Below are 17,661 nucleotides of genomic sequence, written 5' to 3'. Positions count from 1 at the left end.
CATGCACAGGCAGTACTAGGTACTGACATATGCTTTCAGAAGGCAGTGACTGATGGGGGTTGTTTGTCAGCCAATGCAGGCATGCATTGTTACAATAACGTTGCCATGCACATTACATCATTGGTTTTAACTGCAATAGTCTGGGCTTCTAGAAACGGTGCATTTTGTAGCATTACAAATGATTCCTATAGAGCATCACTATGCTTCACTTGCCAGGACAACATGGTGGTGTGAATAGGCCACAGTGTCCTAGAATTTTGCTAGCATTAGAATGGGGTGTAAAATAATGGGACACCATTTATGCCAGGGAAACTCACCTCTTCAGATGGAATTTGAGATACTTCAGAATTCCACGACTTGGTGGGAAGGTGCAGCTGAGACAAGTGAGTATCTGCCAGTGGTACAGGTTACCAGTGCTACCAGCCTGTGCAGCTTTGTTGGTTTGCTTTATCAGCTGGCAATACAGTTCATCTCTCAGAGGTCGCAGGTCATGTCCGGTCTGCAAAATGCCCTGGATTATAGGCACAGGATCGGTGAGGGATTCCAGCTGATGCAGGGAATGGAAGATCTTGATAGCTTCATCCTGGAGTGTTGTGTAGCCCTTATCCTTTAACACTGTAACAAACCATGAAAGGATCATTACATTACAGTTCCCAACTTTAGGAGAATATTGCCTAGCTTACTCAGTATGTGCTTCTCTGCTTAGTTTGGGCTCACACATGCATGGTACAGAAGTGCCCATCTTCAGAAGCAGTGGCGTAGCAATAGTAGATGCAGATGTTGCGACCACACCAGGGTCCCTGGACCAGAAGGGGCTAACAAAGTACTTTTGAAATATTATCACCTTATGGCTGGTGATTCTTAAAAGTTCTCAGCAAAAAGGATTTATGCCTGTGAACACGTTGGGAGTAGGCATGTGCATGAATCTATGTGCTTGCCCCCTTAGATGTGTATTATTTCTCATTGCCTGCTTAAGCAGAAGCTGCATGGCTCCATATCGACACCTAGTCCTAGCATACTCAAAGGGACCAAATATGTCTGCTGGGAACAGCCACAGAAATATTCTTTTCCTTTTTGTGAAATCTTTGTTTGTTCTACACAGTTGTCTAAGCACAGTTTGGTCATTATTTTATGGAGCTCAAAAAGAACCTTTTCTAAAGTAACTGGTATAATTTTGTATTTTGCAAAAAAAAGGATCATAAAGCAGGTTGAGCTCCACTTTATTTAGCCTGGAAAAATATTACTGCAAAACACCTGGAAATGCAGAGTTCTAAGTGGGATGTGATAATATTCCCACATAGCAGTGTTCTCCAACTGAACCTCTTATCGCGTTATGACTTCAGTACATATATTAAAATGCTACAGATGTTATGGTATGATAAAGAAACTACTGACTGATCTGTCCTATTAAAGAGACACTGAAGTCTCGTTTTTTACCTTATTTTCGTATTCATCCTTCTTCAGCAGTAAATTCTAAGCTGAATTGCGGCATCCCGGGGGCAGAATGAGTTATTTATAGCCATAAAACTGACCTGCAAAGTTCCACGACTTTGCAAGTCGTATATTTTGCTGCCTGGTAGAAGCAGAGCTTTGCACAGTAGCTCTGCCTCTCCTCCAGTCAATATCCGCCGATCTCCACCCCTCTCAGGGAAAGAAGACTGAGAGGGGTGGGGAGAGGCAGAGATTGACTGGAGTAGAGGCAGAGCTACTGCGCAAAGCTCTGCCTCTACCAGGAAGCACAATGATGCAAGCCCTGGAAGTTTGCAGAGCAATTTCAGGGCTATAAATAATTCATTCTGCCGCGGGGATTCAGTTTAGAATTTACTGCTGAAGAAGGATGAATAAGAAAATAAGGTAAAAACAAGACTTCAGTGTCTCTTTAACCATCACACAATTCAGATCATATCAATAGCATCTAATAATAACAGTAATGTGCTGTATGCTACGTACAGTTTAGATTGATGTCCCCATATGGTAGAGGTAGCAGGGGAGAGTGCAGAGCGTGATGTGTGTATCTCAGAATTGGATTTCGTCTGTAAATTTGTTCCACAACTTCAGGGTTCAGGCTATTTTCCTATTAAATAAAAAGATATATTTGAAATTGAAACGTACAATTGTCTTAGGCGATTTGGATAAGATAAGCTACATAAAGATTTCTACAGTTTATTTAAAATTCGTACATATACAAACAAAAAATTATACAACAGTATCTCTCATTCTGTGGCGATCAGAAGGTTTATAGTGATCAGCGAAGATCGTTTTTTATTCACCAAAGTTATCATGAAAATATGCACGCTTGGGCATTAGACTAAGATAGCATTAGATAGAAAAATGCAGATTGTAGTATACTTTTACATTAGGAATTTGGAAAAACCAGATGCCATGGGAGTATAGATCCTTTTTATGTCCTTCCCAAGAGCCATCAATGAAAGCAAGAAGTTATGTCCTTCCTAAGTGCATGAAGAATCATATCATGACTTGTATTTTCTGCTCACCTTAATATCCTGAATAAGCTGCTGTGTTGGTGTTTCAATAGGTGCCTTGGTGTCAATGACGTTCTGTATAGCACTAGACCACCTTGTAGCTTCATTTAGCAGTTTTGTGTAGAGGCGGTAGCAGTGCTTACGTCCATAAACCATCACATTCCAGTATCCTGTTAAGCAAGAAAACTATGTCAACAAGCATAAGCAAGAATAGAAAAACTATTGGAAATAAAAGCACCATGTTTTTCCTCCCTGTCTAGCAAATGAGAAACTCTATCTCCCTTTAGCATAGTGCTGTGTGAAACTGCAGCATTACTTGTGCTATTTGGAGAAATAATCAGAAAATACAGTTTTCAAATAAAAAAAAAATGTTTCCTGAATTGATAACTGCTGTTTCTTTCTGGATGGCCACTGTTAATAACAGTAACACAGGAGCTGCAAAATTGTTTCTTTGTTAGAATGCTACTGTAAATATGGCATGATGGCCCCTCATTCAGTGTGTGCATACAGAGAATGTTGGTGTGATTGGTTGAGCTATCGCTTCTTGTCCCAAATGCAGAATTGTTGATGATGGGGGAAGGGGGACTCTGTAATATATGTAAATATGTGGTGTAGGCAATGTATATATGTACAGCACTCTTTCTGAAGAAGCCTTTTGGTGAAACATGCTCATGTTAAAGCACTTGTACAGCACCTAGCACTTTGTATATAGGTTTTACCCTCCCGTCATAGGATCAGTTTGTACAGGGGGACCGAACGATAGGTGGTTGCACAAGCTAACATATTATGTTTGGCAGTTAGCTTCCACTGTCCCAGTTACAAACCACCTACCTGTGTGGGGACAGCAGTCGCAGGAGTGTGGGATAGCTACACCTTGGACGCAGCATTATATGCTGTGCTTCTAAGCGGGATGAGCAAAGACCCCCATACCCGGACAGCAGACACCAAATTGAGACCCACACAGGAGAGTACTTTGATTGTGGTACTCATGTATGCGACGATTACGTCACATTGATAGAGTAAATTTATCAGCATTTACTATTTGTACCCATAGGGCTATGTCCTTCTGTACGCCAAGTGTGTTGTACATTTTCCCTGGTACTCTTTATTCGGTAGTGTCTGTTTATTCCCAAATGCAGAATCTCAAGTTTTCCTTGGGTGTTGCCGTTTTGTTATCTACTATGGTGTCCTCTGTCATTCAACCTTTTTGTGGTTATGTGATGTCACATATCCACAACAAGATGAAAGATGGAGGATATGGGGACAGACAACAGCAAGCAGTGGCTAAACAAAGACTAGAGGTCTGTCAGCTGGTATGAGGAATGGAATCTAGTGCGGATGACGGACCAGAGTAGTAGGAGTCTGACTAAGGGAACCATTGTAGTGACAGAATCAGTGGTGGTGAAGCCCATGTTGGTGGGAAGGTTTTGGCTTAAGATTATTTTGTTATATGGGCCTTCAGTTGAGTATAGTCTCATGACCATCACCATCCAATTGGGGGTTCAGAAAGGCAGTTATGAATGGTGTTATTATTGCAATAGTAGTGCTCAGGATGTGCTGTCTAGAGCCCCAGAAACATACTGATCAACCTAGGAGAGTTGCAGCTACATAATGATTAAACAAAAAATTAAAAGTAAAAAACAAGTTGTCTAGAAAGTTCAGAATGGCAGAACAGGATTGGATAATACTACTACTTCCTTTTTTTTTTATACAGTAATTTCACTTTACAAGCAAAATTTATAGACACAATAGAAGTGATTAGGAGAATGCAGAGAAACTAGGGATTGGATAGTCTGGACGCACTGTGAACATGTTTTATGCTTTGAGTATTCTTAATCATACTTCCAAAAAGCAATGCCTGTGTTTCGCTATGTGAGGCCACTTCTATTTACTACAAGGTAAAACCTGGAAAGAAAAATAGAAACATCTTACCGGTTTCTTTAAAAATCTTCTCCTCAGGCTGCACTACAGAGCAGAGGCTGTTTAGGACCAAGGTGCCCAGTTTCAGGGCATTTTTCTCTGAGTTCTTGTAATAATCCAAGGAATTGTGCGTTAGAACAAACCAACGTTTCTTCAGTTTCAGTGATGACATCGTTGGACTGTTTTTCACTTCTTTGTGTAACCAACCTTTCAGAAAAAGTAATACATATTTACTACTATGCTAAACAACATATTGACACGAGGTCCTTTCACACTAGGAGCTCTTCTGTCCGTCTTTATGGAACGCACCTAGGGTGTAGTAAGAAAGGTAGCATAAAAGTTTATTGACTTTCATGTTACTGTTCACATTAGACAAAGCGTTCCAGAGCGTTACATTGTAACAACTCTAGGAGCTGTTAATCGCACAACGCAAACGGTTGCCTGTCAGGTGAATTAGAACTTGCGCCGCTGATATGCGTGAAACAACAACTTCCCATCATCATGCCATGCGCAATTAAGTGCACGTGTAATCGGGTTCGTGCACGTGTTCGCTAGTGTGAAAGAACCCTCATACAATATTAAGGCTAGGTGTACACTGGCTGTGGATACAAAATGAATACATTTGAAGCAATCAGTTGTTTTGCACTCTCTCTTTCAGTCGCTGTGCATTTTCATGCACTTTCGTATGTACTGGGTCTACAATGAGCAAATCAATGCATGCAGTGCATTGAAGCTTTCAGTTACAATGCATGCATGTCTACTGACCCATAGGGAAACATGGACATTTCCTCCACCTGTGCTGAACATCAGTTGTGCGTTATGTCAAAACTGACAGCAACTGATTCCGTGTAAATGACTGTCAGCCCTAGTGTTTTTCATTATTATTTATAAACATTATAGATGGTTAAAGAGACAGTAGTAATTAAAACTGGAAGGAGAGGCAAGGAAATGACGACTACAATGCAAAGCTGGTGATGTACTTTCTGATAAAATCTGAATAAGATCAAAGGATCCAAGTCCTAACAGAGTGACATGATGACCAGGAATACTCCTTTCAGCCAGCATGGACTGTATCTAAGGCATGATTGGGGGTTAAGGGAAAACCAAGTCATTTATGCTCACCTCTAACAATGAATTCCTGTCCCTCCACTCGAGTGTCACCCTTGGACCTCTGCAGTAAGGTGATCCAGTGGTGCATTTCCTCTGGGGTGTCCGAGTTACAGTGAAGAACACGGTTGGCTGTGATGATTACAAATGAGTTGGGTCTTCAGGCAAGGAAAAAAAAAAAGGATGAAAAAAGTATTATTAGCTATAAAGTAAACATGGACCATGTTTGCACAACAACCACTCGCGCACACATCATCATCACTAGACGTCTTCATTAACAAAATGAAGGAATTCTTGCGTCAACATTATTTACAGTAAAGATGTATCACAGTATTGGAAAAATGTAGAGATCTTTCAACTATTTGGTGTACATAACATGTCCAAATCACAGGGACAGCAGCTAATGAGTATATAACTGCAATACTAATACTACCGTTTAGAAAATGCTTAGCATAGTTTATTTGCTAAACTGCCCAAAAGAGTAGTGAATTCAGTTTGTCATTTGCCTCCTATGGTATAAAAAGCCTGTGTTGCCACTGAGAATACATGATGTAATTTACATATTATATAAATTGATGATATATATTTTATATTTATAGGTTATATAATATACAGTGTTCCAATCCATGTCAGAATTATTCAACTTACTTTCCAATCACATTGGTGCCAACTTACCTATCAGGGTTATCAGAAGCACAGACAGAATCTATCATCCCAACATCCAATGTGCCCTAAAAAAGAAACAAAAGTTTTTGCTTTTGTTATAACTAGCACACTGCCATATTTGCATTAAACAACTGACTGAAATGCATTAATCAGAGTAATAATTACAATGATTTCATAACAGTATACTGTACTGATTTAGATAGTGGAGACAGCAGGTTTGGACCCCCAATGTCAAAGAAAACAATGACAAATGTCACTGTCAAACAATGTCAACGCAAGCAAAGCTCCTGCCCCCTCTGAGGTTCACTATGCAAAGGTCATTGGGTACAAACGATTTCTGAAGAATGATTGACATCTGTGAATGATGTGACATTCAATGATTCTGTAAATACTGCAATGATACTCACAACACTATACAGACAGCAGAGGAACAAGAAACTTGCATGGTGTATGGGGACGTCCACACAAAGTTCATGCAGAGAATCTGCGCACACATGCTTTCTCTAAAGCTAAATACCCACCGTCAGATGTGGCCAGATGGATTGGGGATCTCTGTTTCCCCTATGGCCAAATCTGTAAGCATCGTTTGCAGCGTTGGAAACGAACGATCGCTTACATGATTGAAGCAAAACCCATGCAAGTCAATGAGGATCGGAATGATCATCAACGACTGAATTGGACATGTCAGCCGTTCAAAAACCAACGATCATTGCAAGTGGCAGACTTTTGATAAGTGATATTGTGCGATATACCAGAAAAATCATTTGTCAAAAAAACCGCTAAGTGGGTATGGGCCTTAACAGCTATTCGTGATCTACTGATATTTGGACACAAAATCTCACATGAACGATAATTGCCTAACATATCAGTAAGGATGTATTGTTCAGTGCTCCTGCGAACAGTTGCTGTACGTCCGTTTTTCCACACTGTTGGAATATTTGAAACAAACGATTGTCTAATGACTAGTCATGGATTGTTTATGTAGTTTGTGTATGAGACTTTAATAATAACACAAAATGGTAAAGCTGTCATGTACCATACAGATTGCTTATATGTGTTATGTCACCAGTTTACACAGGAAGAGGTTTTCTTACAATAAAGGGAAGTTGTCCCCGTCCATATGGACTGTGTTCAGATGTGATGGCAGAAACAAGGAAGGATTTAGTTAGCTGACAGATACATGATAGGCAGTTCAGAGTGGCTTAGTAAGAATGAAACAGTGATTACATAATAAACCCAGCATGGGAAAGGCTTTCCACTTACCACAGCATTTTGTGGATTTGCTTGCTCATCATTCATCTCCCGAATCTCCTGCTCTGTGGATGAATGGACCTGGCTCATCACACTGAACCACTGGCTGCAGAGACATGACAGCTATCAGTACAAATACTTCTATGTGTGACACGATATGCAAAAAACAAGATTTCCATTCCTGTGTCCCACTAGACTGATTTACTGTAGCATTATAGTGCTGGCAACCAGTTTTAAAGTTAACAGAGTTCTCAGTATCTGTAAATTTCTACAGCTCATTAAAGCGGATCCAAGATGAAAAACTAACTATAACAAGTAACTTGTCTATATATCTTATACAAAGTTTAGATAGTTTACACAGCAAATCTAGCTGCAAACAGCTTCAACAGAATATGATTATTTCTTCCTGTGATACAATGACAGCAGCCATGTTGTTTGTAAACATTACACACAGGCAAGAGTATCTGCATCTTCAGCACTCAGCCTGTGAAAAAAAAACTAATTCCCCCCTCCTACTCCCCTCTGCCACTGAAATCTCTAGCTAGTAATACCTCCCCCTCCTCCTGCTCAGACTGAGCTCCCACGAGTCCTTGCTACTTTCTGAAAATGCCAAGGCTCTCTGAAAATCTGTGGGCGAGGCCTGTTTAGTTTATAGGGAATAAACAAAAAAGTAATTGGCTTGAGCAATGCCCTGTAAACAATAGGAAAGGTACACAATTATGCAATGAGTAAAACTTAATCTCGGATCCACTTTAAACCACCTAACACCAGGAACACTTTCATTTTACCTCTTGATAGTTTAAAAAATGATTAAGGGCATATTCACAGTGGGACGTTGCATTTTAATGCGACGTTAAAGTAGCAATGTGTCTGCGTTAAGAGGTAATGCCCTGCAAGCAGTGAGTTACCACAACGCAACATTTTCAACGCGACTTTAACGTCGCACTGTCAATGGCTCATAGGAATAGCATTGCAGACTTTATAACGCAGCTCCGCAATGTGGCACTGTGAATGAGACCTAAAACTACTTTTGTGGCTTTATAGCTGTTCTGTGGCTCCCGTCACTCTGGTGTTCACATAGTTCACAGTGCCCATACTTATGTTTCACTTTATTTTGTGTTTTGTTTTTGGCTGTCCAATGATGTGGTATGGGTCACACATATTTCCACCACCCTCTTGCGCACTTCAACCAATAAACCTTATGGTATGGAAACCAGTTTCCAGTTACTTTCCTCTGTTCCCTCATTTAAGATGGCCATTCTAAATAATCCTGGGCGGTGATGTAAGGCGCGCTGACGTCATTACAATAGCGCTCCATTACGTGAGTCTGTGTATGGGAGCCCCTCTTATGAGGCAGCCCTTCTCTGAAATGCATCCAGGCAGGCAACGTGGGATGCGTTGACGTCATCATGATGGCACTGCCAACACCCGGAACTCCGTTATGACGGCACTGCCAACACCCGGAACTCCGTTATGACGGCACTGCCAACACCCGGAACTCCATTTTCAACTCATTTAGTAGCTAGCTATTTAAACCTACAGTTTGCAGCTCACCACAGAGGCCCTCCTTGCTTTGGCTCATATAGTGGATCTGTAATACTTTTGGTTTTGACTTATTTATTTCATTTAAACAATTCCAGTTGCCTGGCAATCCCGCTGATCTCATTGGCTGCAGTAGTGTCTGAATAACACACCTGAAACAAGCATGCAACTAATCCAGTCAGAGATCAGACAACTTATCTGCATGCTTGTTCGAGGTCTATGGTTAAAAGTATTATAAGCAGAGGATCAGTAGGACAGCCAGACAATGTGCACTGTGGAAGAGGAAAGAAATAAGTCAGCCTCTATATGTCTCTCACTTTGGATTCCATTTGTGCAGATACAACTTTGTACCGTTATACTTGTGAACCTTTACCAGATCCTTTATCTAGAGGGCATTTAGGAATCTGAGCCCTACAGTCTAATGCCTTAACTTGAAGCTGTAATCCAAACCTTCCTGCCAACCACAAACCAAAGCTCCTAATTACTTGTATCTTCAAGTGAATCCGAGATAAACTTTTACTCATTGGAGAATTGTGTTCCTTTCCAATAGTTTATAGGGCATTCCTCGAGCCAAATACTTTTTTTGTTTTGTTTTAATACTCTAATTCCTTATAAACGAAACAAGCCTAGCCCACAGCTTATCTAGTGCCTTGGCATTTTCCGACTCATGGAGCAAGGGCCTATGGGAGCTCAGCCTGGGCAGGAGGAGATAAGATATATAGACAAGTTACTTGTTATAGTTAGTTTTTCATGTTGGATCTGCGTTTACGTTGGTAGCAGAGTATGTTAATTAATGCTGAGATGGTTTGAAATTGGTTTCCATGATATGGGCTCTGACGCCATATTTGGCATTGAGACTTGTTTCAGTGATGGTTTCAGTGCATCCCCTCATCTTTTGGCTACTTATTTACATTCCTTATAATAGAATCCTTCCTCCTGACACCTAGACACACCATGCAATTTTTTTCATCTGGATTCGGTTTGATTTTCAATTTGATCGGAAGTTTCAATCAGAATCTTTGAGGTACCACACACGTATTTCTGAGATTGCCGCAATTTCGGGATAAAAGATTCTAAAAGTTGACTGGTTAGAAAAATCAAGATAAATCATGATAAAAATCAGCTGAGTAATTACAATTACATTTTTTTCTGGTTGAATACAATTTCACAATCTATCACACACCATACAATTCTTGATAAAATTGGTCTGAATTTTCCAACATGTCAAATCTCAAAAAAAAAAAAAAAAGGAAATTAAATCATATTTCTCGTTCGAAAACAAAAAAGCTTTCAATTATTCAGGAAAAACAATCGTATTTATGGAATTGGTGTAAAATTGGATCTTTTAATTGTATGGTGTGAGACCACCTTTAGTCTCACTCCCAGGGTTAACCATTCTTAATGCAACACTTTAACTTCCCCCCCTAAGTCATCATGCTACATACATTGGGTGATGTATCCTTTAGTTAAAAGGGTCTGACAATGCAGTGCACCGTACTGTGGTGGGAAAAGGAATTTCCCTGAAATACATAACTTTGCACTGGGGAGATATAAGAAATAAGATTAGGCCAGCATGCTCAGTGCTCGGGGTTGTTCTTTAGGTCCGTAGAGGGTGGGTGACATCAGTCTGCTGGGCAACTTATGCAAACCTTAACTGGACAGTAATGGTGAGCATGTGAACCTGCATTGTGGCACATCATGCATCTTCAATGCATTTTTCACTGCCTGATAAAAAAAAAGCTAGCAAAGTGTAATATAGTATAGTAAACTTAATAATAGATAAAAATGTGAGTAAGATGCAGAGAAAAAGTGACACAGCTGTGGGTGTTTATTCTGCTATTCCAATCTAGAGTTAGATACCCTCCCTTGTAGACGTGCTGCCTGCTTTGTATGGGCTCCTCAGGCTGTTTACTGGAAACACAGCCAGATATCATTATCTCATCCAGTGTTTTGGAAAAGTTAGACAGGGGACATAAAATGAACTCAAAACAATTAGCATTACTGTGTACTGACATCGACTTCAGCTCTGTATGTACATCAATTCATCTACAAAACACGCTAGACACAAGCAGCGGTACTTTCCAATACCATGTCTTATATCTAAACATACACTAAGGGCTTGTTTCCATATGTGTGCTTTCAGCCGCATATGGAAACACAATCGCAGTGACATCAGAGAGTGCATAGACTACACTGCCTGATGTTTCCATACATGCACTGTGATTCACCACTGAATAACAGCACACGACACGATTGCCTGCATTTTGGGGCGAATGCGCCCGCAATCATTATAATGAATGGGATTGCAAGCGCTGGCCCCTGGGGAGTCACGTGCAACGCAGAGTCGCGCTAACGCACGTCTCCTGCGCTACATTATGGAAACAAGCCCTAACTCCAACACTATAACCCCAAAGATGGTAAAATTGGCTGTGGGAGTGAATAAAATAGCATATTTTAGCTCTTAAAAAGCCATTTATTTATCAGAAGAGTAATATGTTTAATTACCACACAAGCAATACCCTCACAATGTCCCTCGCCCTGAGAATGCAGAATTCCTGCATGTGGATAATAGTCTCTCACTCACTTGCCTAACTGATTTTGCTGTGTAAATATGAAGAAAAAGATCAATTGACCATGGAGTTTATTAACATTTATCCACTGGCCTCTTTACTATTGCAACAGCAGGTGGCAGTGTTACAAAAAGAGTCCATATGATTCATCAGCGTTTCTGTACCTGATTAGGAACTGTCAAATCAGTGAAATTTTCATATACCGAATTGGTTATTTATTGTGAAGTTTTCAAAAGTGTATTAAATACTTCTGTCAGTAAATGAACTACTAAAATCTAAAATGAAGCAGTATATATTACCAGTTTTTTTTTTTTAAAGAATTATTCCTATGCAGGTAATATATTACCTTGTTTCTCCTGTTTATTCACAAAGGCTCTGTTGAGTTAGAGAACAAGAGTGATCCAACAAGCCTGAACTGGATTCTTTTAAAGCTGGGGTACTGATCCACAAGTGTGCTTACAATGTCTTAAAATGGAGCCCTGTTCAGTAATGCAGCATCTTCCATTTATAATACGGTGCACAGTCTCTAGTATTCACAGTATAAACTGTAACTCTGTACTTTATAGCAAATTAGCTACAAACACTGGACTTCCTAGGTAATTACAGAATAAGGGCACAACCATATAGCTTTTCCTAGCACACGGCAGTATTTCTATTTTATGCAGAGACAAACAAGGTAAGGACCAGAAATTATAAAAACAAAACTGTAAAAAAAAAGCTGCCTCTTTTTAAAATCTTTTTAATTTCTTGCTTGATGAAAGCAGCTCCCTTTCAACACTCTGCTATATAATATCTTTGTATTGTATCTTGTGACAAGCTGACAGATCCTTTAAGAGAAAATGTCTTGTGATCATAAGAGCATGATAAAGGACAATACGGCTCCAAGATACTCCTGCTCAATTAACCTGCTATTTTCCAGTTACATAAAGAAAAGACATTCCATGCTAGAGAAATACAATGCAGCATAATATAAGGATTTCTGATGGCAGAGTAACCTATAGAAACCAGTATTAGTGTTCTGAAACGTGATTAGCAGGAGATGAATTCTGTTGAAGTGTGATGAGTCATGCTGTGCATGTGGCTCTTCATCTTATATATAAATAAAGCTGATGTCCTGTGTCACAGCGTGTGTTTTCTCACCTTGCATCTTCTGGGGACTCAGCAATCAAGTGGTATGTCCGATTTTCCACAACTATATCAATACCATTTTCCTTGCCTGTGTTGTCGATGATCTCCCTAAAAAAAAAGTTTTAAAGAAATATGTAAAATATAGCAACACGTACAGCAAAGTAAGCTCTTTACCAGTCTTGCTGGGGTTTGTTATGCATGATAGTGGAAAGGATACTTTGCACTAGTCTGGCCCATTTCTCCCCAACTGCAAAGATGGAGGTTCTAGAGGTCAGACAGTGGGCTTGATGCAATAAGCAGTGGTAAAAATTTACCAGCACTAACGTCAGAGGGGTACCACACCTTACCCTACTAGCACAATGCGTGTTACCAGGGTAACATGTAGAAGCCGTGAGTGTACTGTATATTACCATACCAACGCATACATTACCCCAGCAATAGGTAGTGTGCTAATTGGGTAACACGTTCTGCCAGTAAAATTGACATGTACTCTCTGCACACAGCAATTTTACTGCTGAATCGTGCATCAGGCCCAATGTCTTTTTATTTCCTGAGCCTTTTATATCTTCCTGACTTGCCCATCTTTTTATTCACTTAAAGGGAACCTGAAATGGAAGAAAATGGTCATTGCCATATTTATTTCCTTTTAAACAGTACCAGTTGCCTAGCAGTTCTACTGATTTCTTTAGCTGTATTAATGTCTGCATCGCACACCTGAAACAAACATGTGGCTAATCTCTGTCAATTTAGTCACAGCACCATGCTTGTTCAGGGTCTATGGCTAAAGGTATTAAGCGTACACTCATCTATAGAGCAACATTGATGGCAGTTATGATCAGATTGGTCGACTGGACGTGGTGAAGAAGCTGCGGTACATTGAAAGCCAGTAATGCTACCCTGTATCAAACAGTGCAACACCCTGGTTCAATATATTTTAAATAGACTTTATACAGATATCTACTGAAAATCTGTGTGCAGTGTATGGGAGAATTCAGTTCCTCTGTGATCAGATCAGGGAGAAATTGATCTGTTTTACACATTGGACAGAAATCTAAATGTTGTATAGTCACCTTAAGGGTGGCCATACATGGTACAATTTTTCATTTTTTCGATTAGATCACTTAGTTCTATTATTCCGTTAGGACGAATATAAAGATTTTTCCAGCATGTCGGATCTAATTTTTCTCGAAAAAACAGGGTAATCGTTCGAATTTCTTGATCGAAATTTTTTTTTTCAACTTTCATTCAATTCGATCATTTAGATCGAATTAACGGGATAATCAAACGTTTTTATTGTACCATGTATGGCCACCATTAGAGGCAGATTATCAGAAGGAAACCAGGCAATTTGCATTGTTTAAAAATAAATAAATGTCAGCCTCCATATTCTGTTATGGTGTTAGTATTGAGTCTATAGTTAATCCATCAACTTTTGCCTTACAGCATAATAAAGTGGTACTGGGTGCAACGTACAATTTAAAAGAACAAAGTAAAGAGCAAAAAAGAGGTATAATGCACCTTAGAAGTAATAAGCAAAATATATTACTATTAAAAAAGATAATTTCCAGCTTTGCAATAAATATTAGTGTATCCCATCATTTATCTCCCATTCATAAAAACAAACACAGAAGCTGAGAAGACGCCATCACACACATAGCCAACCATACATAATCACAAGCATGCTCTGTACTCGCTAGTCACTAAATGGTCTCTTAGCTTGGGGGCCCTTCTAGCTGTACTTCCCACTACATGTCAATGTCAACAGAAAAGGGATCCGCAGTCTTCAGTTAAGTTCATAAAAGCTGATAAACAATTATATAGAGGCAGAGGATCATCAGGATAGCCAGGCAACTAGTATTGCTTACAAGGAAATAAATATGGCAGCCTCCATATCCCTTTCACTTCAGGTGTCCTTTAAAGGGAACCATAGATGAAAATGAAAAAGATGTTATACATACCTGGGGCTTCCTCAAGCCCCATACGCTCTGATCGATCCCACACCGCCATCCTCCTCTGCCCGCAGCTACGAGAACGGGCTCCCCGCTGTTCCGTCAGTTGGAGGCAGTCTAAGTGTAAAGGAAAGTGCGCTGTTTGTGTATCTCTGCAGCAGCCGCTGGAGAGATACGTAGAGGGTGCACTTCTCCTGCATAGCTGGCTCTGATGACGTCAGTGACGGGACCCGGTTCTCGTAGCTGCGGGCAGAGGAGGATGGCGGTGTAGGATCGATCAGAGTGTATGGGGCTGGAGGAAGCCCCAGGTATGTATAACATTTTTTTAATTTTCAAGGTTCAGGTTCATCTCTGGTTCCCTTTAAGCTACCAGCAAGCACGTAAATAATCTGAATTATTTTGATAGTACTTTTTCACCTACTTTTTGGTACTTTTCCAGTTGCAAAGTGCTGAAAAATTATTCTAAATAGAAGATGAAAAATTCTTCTATTTAGAATAATTTTAGAAGATGAAAATCTCCTTGGAGAAAACTCAGGAAAAAAGTAAATTGCATATGGACCATAGACATCCACAGGATCAAACTGACAGCTGTGCCCTTAGTCATAGTTAAGGCCCATACACACGTCGGATTTCCGCGAACGACGGGTCGTTTGAACGTCCCGTCGTTCCCCCATTAAATCAGGCGTGTGTACAGACTATCGTTCGCTTGATAAGAGTGAGTTTGAGCGATCCGCCAGGCGAATCGCTCAAACTCACTCTTATCAAGCGAACGATAGTCTGTACACACGCCCGATTTAGCGGGCGAACGACGGAACGTTCAAACGACCCGTCGTTCCCAGAAATCCGACGTGTGTATGGGCCTTTACCCTGTAAATGTCTGCATAAGATTTAGAGTAAAATCTCCTGCCAGGCCCCTTCACAGCAGGGCGTTGCGGTGTGACATAATGGATGTAATTTAACGTGTAAAATCGCACTGAAAAGTTAAACCAATGTGACATTCACCTTGCGTCTGGTGAGGTGTGATCAAAAGACGTGTGGTATTCCAAAGCACTGTATGCATGTGCAGGCATGCATAACGCACGTGTTTACAGTGACAGTGAAGCATACTTTTCATTGACCACATCCTTCACCACATGTGACACAACAAGTGCGTAAGGGTCTGTACACACTGCTGCGCTTGTGCTGCGTTTTTAAAATCACGTGATTTTTAAATCGCAAAACCTTTATGAAAATAGAAAATCGCACTGCTCCAGTGCGTACAGGTCTTCGCGATTTTCATGATTTTTCGAAAGACCTTGCGATTAAAAAATGCATGCGATTTTAAAAGCACAGCGCAAGCGCAGCAGTGTGTACAGGCCCTAATTTGCACTGCGACTATTCTGTTCTATTCAGTTGCTTTCCTGTTTAAACAGGGAACTCAACGCAAATTTCACATGTGCCTAACATGCACATAGGGCAGGACCTAATGTCTACAGGTAGAAATGAAGGTCCATAACCACAGGCAAGATTTTTCTGTAAGATTTTTCGCGATGAACATTTATTTTGCGTGATATTGCGTAACATTGTTTAATGAAAATGAGTTTAAACAATGGTTAAAGACGTCCGAAGAACTGCGACAATCATTTGTTTAAAAAAACCATGAAGTTGGATCATATTGGAACCAGGAAGTTGGATCACATTGCGATCATTGCGTCAATGGACTGTAGCGAAAATTAGAATGATCATTTTCACTGTTCACGCCCCATCATTCACGATGATGAAAGATGGATCAACAAACGATTTTTTGTCGGCAGAGTTCCCGCTCCGCTTCTGTGGGTACTCAGCTAAAGGATTCATGATGCGACTCTCCTGACTGGCATTCCACACAGTATATTCACCCATACTGCAGATTATGCATTTAAAGATGAAGTTCTACCTCTAAATTTACCATACTGTAGATTATGCATTTAAAGATGAAGTTCTACCTCTAAATTTACCATACTGTAGATTATGCATTTAAAGATGAAGTTCTACCTCTAAATTTATCTTGCAAACTTAAGAATGTTACTGTCTCCTTTCATGTAGTAAATGGCAGCTAAACCCAAAACTGAACTGAAATAAGCAATTATTATGTTCATACTTTGCTTCTCGTAGTTCTATGGTCCCCTTCAACTTTTCCTCGCTGTCATTTTCAAAGTACATGAGTTTGGACTGACGAAGAACAAACCAACGCTTCTTCCAGTTCCTTCTAGACAGGGTTGAGGATCCACCGCCTTTCTTATGAAGCCAGCCCTGCTTCAGAGCCTCCTGCTTGGACCTGAACCATAAGAAGGTCTCATCTTTCAAGACACACCACCGTTTCTTCCATGTGTTCATCATTCCACCTACCACAAATACACAATAATGCTAATCATTTCATTTAATTCAACAAAGAAAAACAAAAACAGATCATCAGCTGTGTTTTTGGAAGGAAATAAATCAAGATTTTATTTTCTATATTTTAGAGAAACATGCTAAATGTAACTTTAAAACAAAGTTGTCATGTTGAATGAAGAACAAAGAACTACCAAATACTTTGTTGAGACTGCACCTCACTACAGTAATACTCAAATATATTTATTTGTTAACTATTTGGCTGGCGATCTTGCCTTGGAATGCCAGTTACCCAGCTTCAAATTCTGCTCAGGACACTCTCTGCTAAGCAGTGCTTTCTGTTCTATAGAGAGGTGAGGAGGAGGAAAAGTGTGTGCTGTGGGGCAGGCAATACAATAGAGTAACAAGAGTGAGGGACCAAGAAGAACAAGCCATCCTTCTCAATCACTGAAGGGGAGGCTAAAAACATGGGGAACACCTGCACACACAGATTTGATCAGTATTGATGTGAACAATCATTTAAACCAAAGAAAATCTAATGCTGGGAATACACCATACAATTTTCTGTTAGATTCTTTTGTTAGATTTTCTGGTAAGGGGCCCATACACCTAACGATTTTCCCGCCGATATACAGCAGATTCGATTACTGTGATCGAATCTGCTGTGAAATCACAAACGCTGTCAGAACGATC

At 40.1% G+C, this 17,661-nt stretch overlaps 1 protein-coding gene across 1 annotated transcript in view; it reads right to left on the bottom strand.

Moving 5' to 3' along the window:
• Nucleotides 1-17,661, bottom strand: part of MYO10 (myosin X) — a 300,888-nt gene that overhangs the window by 17,303 nt on the left and 265,924 nt on the right. Inside the window, exons 27-35 of the mRNA XM_068236720.1 lie at nucleotides 16,736-16,979; nucleotides 12,680-12,775; nucleotides 7,440-7,533; nucleotides 6,186-6,241; nucleotides 5,526-5,668; nucleotides 4,416-4,610; nucleotides 2,496-2,653; nucleotides 1,951-2,074; nucleotides 318-615 (exon numbers count right to left, since the gene is read on the bottom strand). Of these exons, the coding sequence (XP_068092821.1) occupies nucleotides 318-615; nucleotides 1,951-2,074; nucleotides 2,496-2,653; nucleotides 4,416-4,610; nucleotides 5,526-5,668; nucleotides 6,186-6,241; nucleotides 7,440-7,533; nucleotides 12,680-12,775; nucleotides 16,736-16,979 (1,408 nt within the window). The remainder of the gene's footprint in view (nucleotides 1-317; nucleotides 616-1,950; nucleotides 2,075-2,495; nucleotides 2,654-4,415; nucleotides 4,611-5,525; nucleotides 5,669-6,185; nucleotides 6,242-7,439; nucleotides 7,534-12,679; nucleotides 12,776-16,735; nucleotides 16,980-17,661) is intronic.

The sequence above is a fragment of the Hyperolius riggenbachi genome, chromosome 5 (genome assembly GCF_040937935.1).
Source record: "Hyperolius riggenbachi isolate aHypRig1 chromosome 5, aHypRig1.pri, whole genome shotgun sequence".
Lineage (NCBI taxonomy): Eukaryota > Metazoa > Chordata > Amphibia > Anura > Hyperoliidae > Hyperolius > Hyperolius riggenbachi.
The sequence above is the reverse complement of the archived record's forward strand: the minus strand, read 5'-3'. Positions and strand labels throughout refer to the sequence as shown.